Below are 10,499 nucleotides of genomic sequence, written 5' to 3'. Positions count from 1 at the left end.
TTTCTCATTGTCTTTTTCTTGGCATTTGGCACGTTACCTGATTGTGGTGCCGTAGGAGAATCTAAAGAGATACACAGAGCAAGTTACATTCTCTGGATAAATCCAATTTCTCCAATAGCTGGTGTTTTTGGGTTTACACTTATTTGTCATGAGGACATGCGAATCTGTCTTTTTAACTGAAAACTGCCAGCAGAGGCTTGGCAATACAACAAAACCTTGCTGTTTCGTGGTATGATAGCTGTTGAGGGTATCATTGTGATGAACTTCTTTGAAAAGCTGAAAATATTTTTCTGGATTAATTTTCAGTCAGATCAGTAAACTAATCCAAATTTAATCATCATAAATTACACAACAGTAGCAGGGCAGGGAGCTGCAGCCACAGACTGTAACACTTTACTGGGTACCTGGATGGTCTCTGGTGGCCTTGGGGCTCTGAGTCCTTAATCAACTGACACTGACCCCAAGGTGGTTTAATACAAGCAAAAAAGACCCCAGTTAAATATTTCAGGACTGCACTTGCAGCTGGTTGTGTGTTGAAACAGTTTGTCCATCAAGGATTTTTAGTTTAAACGGATCAAAGGAAGCACTTTTGTCACCACTACGGGTAGAAAATTGAGGTATTGAGTAATCAGGGAAATTACCAAGTGAGGACTCCAGGTTAATTCCATATGGAATTCCCATTTCACTCCCTTTTACCAGTTTCTGTAGAACAGTATTTTCAAAACCAGACTAGAAAAAAACTGAAAAAAAGTTTAATGATGACTTACAAATATACAATACTTACATTTTCAAGAATTACAAAAATGGCATACTACAGAAATCAAAAGCTTCCTCCAACCTTTGGAGAAACATTTCCAAGTCATTTATTTACAAAGAAAAAATTACAGTCATCTTTCACAGTGTCACATGTTTACATATAAGCATTTCTCAGTTGAAAAATATCTTGCAGCTTACCCAGAGGCAGTTTTTGCAGTCTGAGCTCTACACCAATCTATCAGATCAAAAATTCTCTCAGCCTGTTAAGCTGACATGACACAGCATTTTTATAATTTAACAGCCTTTAGTTTGAAAATATGTACAATCCATAAGGCTAAACTGATGCATAACTGTTGAGATTTCACCTGGTCTGCTATATATTGCTCATGGTTTGGTAAAATGACATAAGGCTACATTTTCTAATTAGCTTTGGTGATGTGCACTTAGAAAAAGGTGGCCCAATTTCCTTAGGGTATTTCCAGGTTCTTCCTGAAAAGAATTTAAAAGAATTTAAGATGTCCTCTGCAGGACACTTTTTTTTGCATAATGAAAATCTTATATTACATCCTTCCTCCTCTATGTACAATTCTTACCTCAGGTAACAGGGACAAACTGAGCACACTTTCCAGAGTCTGTTCGTTTCCATCAGTTTTCTGATGCTGGATGTTTCCTAGATTGTACTTTATTTAACGCAAAATTTTAAAACTTTCTTCTACCCGAGAGCAAACATTAGTATTCTTTAGTCTGTGTGTACTTGAGAGTCTTACAGATTAGAATACTTGCAATAATACTTGCAATGATACCTTCATTATGCATGTATACCAATATTTCCATGATTTTCATCATTTCAACTCAACAGAATCTCCATCTAGCTGAATGTAGTTTGGGACTACACATTTATAACTGATTGTTTTTAATTAAAACTAAGTGCCTCTAGAGCATTAGTCATGGTTCAGGTCCAGATCTTTTTATATTGGAAAACAGTAAAAGCTTGCCATCAGTAGCTGTGAACAGAGTTTAAAAAGTGTCTTCTAGCATTACAGTATTTCCCTCCCACAAGCTTATTCCACAGAAAAAATTACACTCCAAGTTCAAGCATCTTTAAAGAATGCCTGTGTTCTGGATTTTCTTCGTGCAAGAGCTTCTTGTTTTTTCCTTTCGATCTCTTCTTGAGAACATTTTCTATTTTTTTGTTCTACCGCAAACACTGGAAATAAAAACAAAACCAAAAACATGTATTAGGAGCTTCAGGTTTGTTCATTATGTATTTTAACTGAGCCATTTTCAGTGGTGGAAGTTCTATGGCAGGAGCACGCTTTTAAAAATGGCTCATCCATCCTGTCCCCAAAGCAGGAAAAGGGGGCAAGATGCATGACCTTTGTAGTGCTACTGATTATTACCCTCCCAATGAAAACACTGGGACGTGCACATTTGCTTCCAGGAGATTTTCCTGGGGTGCCCTTCAAGTGAACCTTATGACAATCAGGAGACAACACAGGAGATGGGTTAGGAAAATTAAGGCTATCAGAGTGAAAAGGGCTCTGCAATTTAGTGAGTTGGGCAGAGATATGGACATGCGGATGGTACAGACACAGGGGTCAGCTACAGTACAGGTGTCACACAAATAAAACAAGATAGGTTGAAAAAAGGTCAAAAGTAGCAATAAAAATTGGCAAAGGAGACAAGAAGATGATAGCTAAGCATAGCGTTTTATATGGTGTGTTACAGAACTATAAATTCCCATACTATAAAATCCTGACCTCACTGGAACCAACAGGAACACTCCTTGCACATGTCAATAATTTTACCATGTTTATACACCAATTTCCAATTAATGTATTTTTAATAAGTATTCAAACTGAATAAATGGGGAAAAAAGGGTATATTGGCTTCTCACAAAAAAATGTCCATGAAAAATTAAATAGTCATTTTTTAAATGACCACTTAATATCCATTTTTTGGTTAATGTTCTTTCCCTCAAAATTTAAGATGAAGAAAGTTATGGTTTCTCTGGAAAGAAAATCTATTTTATTTTGTTCCTCTACTCTCTAGAACATTCCACAGAATAACTAATTATCTCTCCCCTTATAATCCAAAATTGCTACTTTTCATTGACATGCTTCTCTGCTGGGGAAGAAACAGCTAAAATATTCATTCTTCAATAATTAATTGTTTTGTTGCTTTTGCAACAGTGCCCCTTGAAAACGGAGGTTAATACAGGACACTCTTAAAGGCGTGTTTTATCAGAATGAATATTGATTAAAACTTTGCCAAGCTGTGAGATCAAGTAAAAATAAGACTGGCTGGCACTTGACAGGTTCTACATGTCCCCAGGAAGCAACATTGAGCATGGAATTTTACTGATGGTTGCCTGGCGATAAAGAACTGACTGACGCCTCCTCTGGATGAAAGGGCATCTTAGTGTTTATAACACAAGAATATTTCACTGGCAATTTCAGCCACAGAGCAAACAGCAACACAGGCTGAGCTCTGAGAAGTGCCAAGTGATTTTGAGGTTCCAAATCCCAGGTGTAGAGGAATATGAAGAAACCAGCATTCTGTATCACGTGGTGTCTTCTTCCCCTGTCCCATCATTAATGAGGGTTTTGCTGTGCATCAAAATAACAGTATTTTTAAAGTGACAGATTAAGTAAATAGTATTCTGAGTTCTGCATCAGCCTATACTTGATCCTAGGGAACCTGAGTGTCTGTGGAGAGGGTGTGAGGTGTTTAGAGAAGTGGAGTTAGAGACAAGTGTCCTGAACTACAGGAATTCAAGATAGGCATCAGGACATTTTTATTTCTGAGAAAACAACCTCCAGATTTCTCCTTAGAACATCGGCTAACACCTTAGGTGAATGGATGGATATTGAAGCCTATTTTAAGCAACACAGTACAAATTTCTCTGACACTGTGACTACAGAAAGGAAACAGTAACAGTCTAACAATGATACAGTGATAAAGACAAATACCTGATGTAGGCTGTGCAAAAGACTCTGAAAGGTGCCTCTTGAAAGGTGACTTCTTATTGTCAAGCTTGCTGTGCAAAGTCACATTCACCTGATTCTTGCTTCCTTCCAAACCCTGCAGAGCAATTCCAAAGCCAGAATGATTCCCTGGGTTTTCAGACCCTACACAAAGACCACCCTGAGAACTGTTAATCTTTCGGAACTTAAACTTTGAAGGCGCGAGTGAAGTTTTGTTACCAGAGCTGCTACTTGGAATCTTTCTACTAAAAATATTTACTCCATTAACAGGACTTACTTCAGAACCTGCCTCTCCTGCTGGCACAGAATTGGACCTGTACCATTTCCCTGAAACAGTCTTTGCAGTGTCTACAGAGGCATCTTGGTGAGTGTTTTTAGGCAGTGTGTTTTTACACTCCACAGAAGGACCCATGATCACAGTCTGAGGATTTGAGATGTTCTTACAGTTCACCACATGATCTGTTATAGCCACTGTCTTTGATAAATTCCTACAGGAATCCTTTAGTGAGAGAGCCTCCTGTTTTGCATTTGTTTTTAGTGCCAAGAGATCAGGCAGTCCTTGTTTAGAGGCTGGGAAGCTGTTATCAGCATTTGATCTGGAATTAACACTGGCTCCTTGAAAACTTTTAGTTTTTTCTTGTTTAACGTCCTGGCTCTGAGTTTGCTTTTCTACATCATCACACACCTGATACAACAATTCATCATCCTCACAGTTTGCATCCCAAAGGCTATCAGATCCACAAAACACACCTAATATCTCATCAGAGAATTTTGGTTCATTCCAGTCATCAAATGACAGGGGATATTTCTTTGGTATTTCAACTTGATTTGAGTGACCTGTATTCGCTCGGTTGACCACTTTGGTTAGATCAGTAGGTTTCATGTTGGTAAAAACACTGGATGACTGACAGGAAACAGTATGAGTGTTATTCCCAGGTTTTCCTGCTGGCTGTCTATGAGGATTAGATCTTGAAGGAAAAAGAGGAAGAGCATCACTTTGAGGCTTAGTGGATTCACTTCCATTCTTCATTTCAGATTGCACTGAAACAGGAATACGGTTCAAATCGCTATTTTGGGTATTCTTCCAAACAGACTTAATTTTATCTGTCTTAACATCACATTTACCATGCAAGGCCTTGGTCTCTGTCTTAGAGCTTTCTGTCTCACATGGCTTTTGTAAAGACAGTGATTTTACAACACTTTGTGAGTTTTTATTTGAATGTTTCAAAGGTGAATATTGCAAACTGTTAGATTTATTTACAGTCCCCAAAAGAGTTACTGAATTGCCACTACTTCTTTGCTTTGTTCTGCTAACATCACTGAAATCATGCACAAATGGATCTGCAGGAATTTGTGGTGGTTCTTCAGCACTTATCAATTCAGGATTTTGGGTTATTTGCATCACAAAAGAGTCATCTGCCAAAAGATCTGTATCCCAGTCATCAAAGTCATCAAAAACTACTCCAGCAAGCTTAGCAGAGGCCACCAATTGCGCCTTCAGGTAAGGAGGATTCTTCTTTGTCAGGGTGTCAGTATCAGGTTTTGGTCCAGCCTGCTCCACGTTTCCTACAGCAAACACAGTATCTTTTTGACATGCCTCTGAATTACCATGCTGTGTGCCTTCAGCTTTCTCAGGAAGGTTCTCCTCCTCCAAGGTACTTTTAACTTTATGAAAACTATTATTTAAAGAAGTATCTGACAGCCCTTGGCTCAGCTGTCCGCTGCACTTCTGGGTAGAGGAGTCAAAAAGAGCATGAAGGGCAACTTCAGCCTCAAGGTCTACAGACTTTTGACTGCTGGAGTGGCAGGGCTCTGCCACAGGGATGCCAGTGCTTTGTCCAACTGGCTTCAGGGACACAACAGCATCTGTTTCAGAACCTACACCAAGCACTGATTTCTGGTTCTTTATATCTGCTTCATCTTTAGAATTACTTGAAGGCTCTGAGGTGGTTTGGATGAAGTTGTGACCCAGCTTCTCCTGTTTCTGAACAGCATCTGACTCTACTAGATTTTTATCAAACTCCTTAGCCAATTTCATGAGTTCCTCTTCGGGATTTTTTATTTTAAGATCTCTGGATTAAAAAGAAAACACAGAACATGAAGTCAGAGCTACTGAGAAAGTTTAGCCAAGTTCAGCTACATGACCTTATGAGCTGCTCATTCCCTAGTTTAACAACTACAAAGGAATGACTAAATCCCACTGCTTCCAATATGCAGTCAACATCCACCCCCTTTAGGAAGATGTAACAAACTCACAGTTAAAAGCATTCTATAATCTAATGTACAGTTGTATGGTTCACTATACACAGAAGACCACAGAGCCTCTTTCATGCAAGCCGAGCTATGATGGGCAAGAAAAAAATGTAACTCACCTTGTACAACTCAACTTTGTCCTGGCTCGCCCTTTTACGATGACAGGAGTGCAGGGAATTGCATCCTCCCCAATCCATGTTCCTAAAAGGGAGCCTTCATTACAGGCTGCTTTTTCATCCTGAATAATTAGATTTATAATTGGATTTCAGATAAAGACTGGACTAGATACACATCTTACAGGAGTTAAAAGTTGCTAAACTAAGTAACTGGATGAAACCAAGTGAAAGTCACAGAAAAGAGCAAAAACAAGTTAAGTGAGATTACTGCAACATTGTCCACTGACAGTTGTATCACTTCAATTAAAATAACTGAATTATACTCTGGCATGCAAATCTAGTAGTCTACTTCAGGTTTACACATATTCATGTTACAAGCTGTGATCTAGTTTACTTCAGGACAAGCTGCAGGCTGAGAGGCCAGCAGCACAGATAGAGACCTTAAAATAAATTATATTCTGTATGCTTACAGAAAAAAAATCTGACTTCTTCCACTACAACTAATTTATAAGAAGAGTCTTTAAAGAGAATTAAGTGACATTTAGAAACTACATGAAATTGTTTCAGAACTTCAAAGCTCAGGCTTGAATTTGAATTCTGAAATGAAAGAGATACAATGCTGTGATGAATTGTTTAGAGAGGCAGAGCAATAGGATGTGGGAAATTACTGTGTTAAGCCAGCAAAAATAATTTGAACTTTCCTAAATACTAGGTTAGTTCTAAATAGGTTCTCTTATTCTTTGTACATGTAAGATTTTTTAAAAATATTTTTGTTTAAAAAAGATAAAAACATAAACAGCAGATTACATTTATGGCAGAACTGTAACTATTTAAAAGGCATGCAGTGGCATCCCTTATCAATGATTTTTCAATTCTTTTAGCATAATTTCTCACAAATATGCTAACCAGTAAATATATTTTAAACAGCCCCGTCAAAAAAGCAGGCAATTGTTTTGCAAACTAAATACTACAGATCTCTTTTAGGAATTACACATTTTCTTCTTGCACTTAAAATGCAACAGCACACTTTTGTTTTGAATTTCTGGGCTATGGACATCAGGTTCACAGCAAGAGGGAAAGGGCAGAGATACTGAGGTAAAGAGGGAAATTATTTACAGTATTGAAACAAGGTTACTATGTTTATACTATTGCAAAATTTCTCTCATCTGAGTCTTGTTCTTGTAAATCAGCAGTCAATCAAGACTATTCAAAATGCTTAAAAACAACTGCCATATAAATCAAGTGTGTAAAGAAACTTTTACCTTTTAACAGATGAGTAATGTAGGACAAATAAACAGTATTCCTAAGAGCAAGGGCAGTAACTTGTATATTCTGAAAGTAAACCTTTCTAAGATGGAGCTGCTGCAAGTTTCTTCATGTGTGCTTTTTTACAGCACCTGTGACTCACACAATGATCAGTCAATGCTGCGCTCACTATTTTAATTCAATCCAGTTCTAGAAACTCGTTTTCTCCGTGCCCAACTCTGACCATGACACTGCTGTGACTAAAACCAAGGCTGAGGCTGAAGCACTGTTCTCTCTGATCACTGCACATGCAGGGCATCATTTTAGAGTTCATTATTTTACAATTAATTACCTGAGGAGCAATACGATTAACGATTTCCGAAATTTCCACTGCGCATCTGCTGGAAGACTGCTTGGCTTTTCCACTGCCTGTGAAAACAAACAAACTTCTTAACATTTTTAAAATCTATCCAGTTTATGAAGTGCAGCACATCTCAAATAATTCAAATAAACCTGCGAACATCAGAGCTTGATTCAGGGCTATATTGAAGAATTTAAGGGTTTTTAATGAAAGTAGAATTAACCATTAGAAGAGAAAGATTTCCAAGAAATCTTTTATAACTTTTACTGTCTGGATTTTGGTTATTACCTAGTCTGTGTGCAATTGGAGAATGAGAATCCCAAAAGATTTCTTGCTGTGTCTCTGTGTCATTGACAGGAGAGCTGAAAGTAGGTATCCGGGATTTCCTACTCAAAGACCTCTTTGGTGTCTTATGTAAACATGGCTCTGTGCAAAAAGGAAGAGGATCTTTATTAAAGGACAACAAATAAAAAGGCAAAAATCACTTAGAACAGGTCAAGGCAAAAGAAGACGCTTTAGGAATGTCACGAATAAAAACCACACTCACCAGGATTTCTTTGCTCACAAAAGGAATAGTGTTCATAACTGGACATTAAACACAGTTTTGCCAGTTATATCACCACAGAGATAACAGAACATTATATGAGCCTGACACCTTTACACTCAGCATCTGATTGTCAGGATGCCAATTCTTACACTTGAGAGAATTTTGACTTATTTTAAGAGAAAAATGATGTAAGACCTCTGTGAGGGAATATTTTGTATTCTTGCTTGCTTTGTGTCTTTCAGCCAAACTCTGAGCCGAACCACTATTTTAATGGGCCTCCAAACTACTCTGGGTCATAACTTACATTTGTCTGTATCTCCTTCCCTAGGCTTTTCTGGCTAGGACTATTAAGAGCAGGAATTTAGCTGTTCAAAACCTGCTTGCAGCTACCTTTGATCAGTAAGTGAGATGAACACCCTACGTGAAACTCAGCTAGTCACCCCTGTCCTTTAGAAATGCTGCTGCAGATGTGAAAGCTTACAGAAATAATTGAAAAGATGCTATTGCTATGGGAGGAACATCTTAGAAGATGTTTTGCCCTGAAGTGCCGGGTTTTATCCTCTCCTTGGTGAGTTCTCAGTATTTGCTGTGGGAATCACGGAACAGGTGAGGTTGGAAGGGAACATAGTGGGTCAACTTGTCCAACCTCCCTGCTCAAAGCAGGGTCATCCCAGAGCACATGCCACACGATTCTGGAATATTTCCAGTGAGGGAAACTCCACAACCTCTCTGGACAACCTGTACCAGTGCATAGTCACTGCACAGTGAAGATGTTCTTTCTCATATTCAGGTGGAAGCTCCTGTGCATCAGTTTCTGTTTGTTTCTTGTGCTACTGCTCGGCACCACTGAGCAGAGCCTGGTCCATTCTCTTTGCACCCTTTAGATATTTACACACATTGATGATGTGCCCTTTATTCTCAAGGCTAAGCAGATCCAAATCCCTCAGCCTTTCTTTGTAAAAGGCACTCTCCAAACCACTAACCAACTTCCCAGCTCTCTGATGGAGCTGTTCCACGTCTCTCTTGTCCTGAGGAGCCCAGAACGGCTCACAGCATTCCAAATGTGGCCTCACCGGGGCTGAACAGCGGGGCAGGCGCACCTGCCTTGACCTGCAGGCAACGCTCTTCTTATCGCAAGCCAGGGCCCCCGGGGCGTGCTCTTGACAATAACAGCCCCTTTTTCCCACGGCCAGAGGGGATTTACACCGCACCAACCCCTCCTCACGGCTCGGCCGCGCCTCCAGAGGGTGGCGGGCAGGGCCGGGGCCCCCCAGGGGCCGCTCCCGCCGTACCTGCAGCGCGGGGCGAGCACGCCGCCTCCCCGGCGGGCAGGCCTCGGCCCGCGCCGCTTTCCACCTCCCCCTCCTCCGCGGGGAGCTCCGCCCGCCGCCGGGTGAGCTGCTCCTCGCCGCCGCTGCGCCTCCTCAGGGCGGCGGGCCGGAGGGACAACCCCCGCCGCCGGCTACCGGGCATGGCGGCCGCTGCGGCGGCACCGCGTCCCTCCCGCCACCGCCGGCGCCGCCATTTTGCCGGGCGGCTCGCGGGGCCGCCGCCGATTGGCCGCCGCCGCGCCGCCTCGGGCGGCCATTGGCTCCGCGCCGCGTGGGCGGGCGGGCAGGCGGACGCGGAGGGGAACTGCGGCCCCGCCCCGCCAGCCGGGAGGGGCGCTGGGTCCTAGTGCCCGCCGCGGGGGGAAAGGAAAGCTTGCTTTTTCTTTCTTTCTTTTTTTCCTTTCCTTTTTCTTCCTTTTTCTTCCTTTCCTTTCCTTTCCTTTCCTTTCCTTTCCTTTCCTTTCCTTTCCTTTCCTTTCCTTTCCTTTCCTTTCCTTTCCTTTCCTTTCCTTTCCTTTCCTTTCCTTTCCTTTCCTTTCCTTTCCTTTCCTTTCCTTTCCTTTCCTTTCCTTTCCTTCCCTTCCCTTCCCTTCCCTTCCCTTCCCTTCCCTTCCCTTCCCTTCCCTTCCCTTCCCTTCCCTTCCCTTCCCTTCCCTTCCCTTCCCTTCCCTTCCCTTCCCTTCCCTTCCCTTCCCTTCCCTTCCCTTCCCTTCCCTTCCCTTCCCTTCCCTTCCCTTCCCTTCCCTTCCCTTCCCTTCCCTTCCCTTCCCTTCCCTTCCCTTCCCTTTCCGCCATGGGCAGGTTGTGCCCTCCTGCAGAGCGTTGGCCTGAGGCGCCTCAAACCCACCATTAGCAAATTCTAGGGTGACACCACGGTGGGTGGGAATGTTGTTCTGCTGGAGG

General features: G+C 41.6%; 1 protein-coding gene across 2 annotated transcripts; it reads right to left on the bottom strand.

Moving 5' to 3' along the window:
* Positions 1-730: 730 nt before the first annotated feature.
* ETAA1 (ETAA1 activator of ATR kinase) lies at positions 731-9,790 on the bottom strand. 2 transcript variants are annotated; one of them, XM_066177757.1, is made up of 7 exons: positions 9,558-9,790; positions 8,007-8,144; positions 7,710-7,786; positions 6,116-6,234; positions 4,021-5,815; positions 3,729-3,840; positions 731-1,963 (listed from the first exon to the last, which is right to left on the bottom strand). In XM_066177757.1, the coding sequence occupies exons 1-7, from the start codon at positions 9,736-9,738 to the stop codon at positions 1,848-1,850; spliced, it is 2,538 nt and encodes an 845-aa protein (XP_066033854.1). In that variant the 5' UTR covers positions 9,739-9,790; the 3' UTR covers positions 731-1,847. The 2 variants fall into 2 exon arrangements, with proteins under 2 accessions (XP_066033854.1, XP_066033853.1); XM_066177756.1 differs by having other exon boundaries at positions 3,729-5,815.
* Positions 9,791-10,499: the final 709 nt, after the last annotated feature.

This window comes from Chamaea fasciata, unplaced genomic scaffold (assembly GCF_029207755.1).
Source record: "Chamaea fasciata isolate MVZ Bird 193981 ecotype frontalis unplaced genomic scaffold, bChaFas1.0.hap1 SCAF_3, whole genome shotgun sequence".
Classification (NCBI taxonomy): Eukaryota; Metazoa; Chordata; class Aves; order Passeriformes; family Sylviidae; genus Chamaea; species Chamaea fasciata.
Note: the sequence above shows the minus strand (reverse complement) of the source record. Positions and strands in the feature narration are given on the sequence as shown.